The sequence below is a fragment of the Trypanosoma theileri genome (genome assembly GCF_002087225.1).
Source record: "Trypanosoma theileri isolate Edinburgh chromosome Unknown TM35_Tth_42_V1, whole genome shotgun sequence".
Classification (NCBI taxonomy): Eukaryota; Euglenozoa; class Kinetoplastea; order Trypanosomatida; family Trypanosomatidae; genus Trypanosoma; species Trypanosoma theileri.
In genome coordinates this window covers 141,721-142,572 of record NW_021639884.1, presented here as the reverse complement: position 1 = coordinate 142,572, position 852 = coordinate 141,721, and the positions used below count along the sequence as shown (strand labels likewise).

The 852-nt window shown below is 32.0% G+C and overlaps 1 protein-coding gene across 1 annotated transcript; it reads left to right on the top strand.

Annotated features, from left to right (window-relative positions):
* Positions 1–146: 146 nt before the first annotated feature.
* TM35_000421440 (uncharacterized protein) lies at positions 147–851 on the top strand (the record flags this gene model as incomplete). The annotated part of the gene is made up of 1 exon (XM_029029955.1): positions 147–851. A coding segment is annotated over one exon (705 nt), but the record flags the coding sequence as incomplete, so codon positions are not given.
* Position 852: the final 1 nt, after the last annotated feature.

Sequence of the window (852 nt, the reverse complement as noted above, 5' to 3'; positions counted from 1 at the left end):
TTTTTTTTTTTTTTTTTATTTCTTCTCTATTTTCTTTTTATTATTATTTTGTGTGTTTTTTGTGTTAGTGTTTTGATTAGACGTAGGGGGAAGTTATTTTTATTTCTTTGTTTTTTGCTTACGACTACTGCGGTTTCATCTCCAACATGTCCACTCATGTAAACAGCAACAGTAGAGACATGACTCTGGCGTCTTCCACACCCCCAATATCTGAGAAATATCATAGCAATAATAATAATAATATTAATATTAATAGTGATAAGGATAATAATAATAAGGGTAAATATGATAATAGTGATAGGGAGAATGAGGATATCTCTCTAGATATTACTACTATTAAAGATATAGTTCACACAATGGGAGCAGTGCGACCACCACGAGTGGCATTACCACGAGAAGCCGTACATCCATTTATTTACAATTATGATTTATCCAATACATCACTACAAGTGATAAAATTAATTTTATTTGGTTTCCTTTTTTTAGTGCCACTTCGAATTGTGTATACTCTGTTGTTAATAGTATTCATGGGTATGATTTCACTTATTACTATTCTTTTACCTATACATTATCGTCAATGGAGTAAACCTTTGTTGAGAGGAATTATGCGTTGGTGGATATTTACATTTGGATATTGGCGAGTTCATCGTGTGCATGTAGAGAACTACGGTCTTCAACCAGATGGATCCTATAAAGAGGCGCCTGTGATTGTGGCTAATCATTCTACTATGCAGGATAGTCTTTTGATACTCGGTGAACGTGATGTATACCCTATTCTTTCTCCTTCTATTTCCACTCTTACTACTACTACTATTATTAATGATGATAATAATAATAATAATAATAATAATA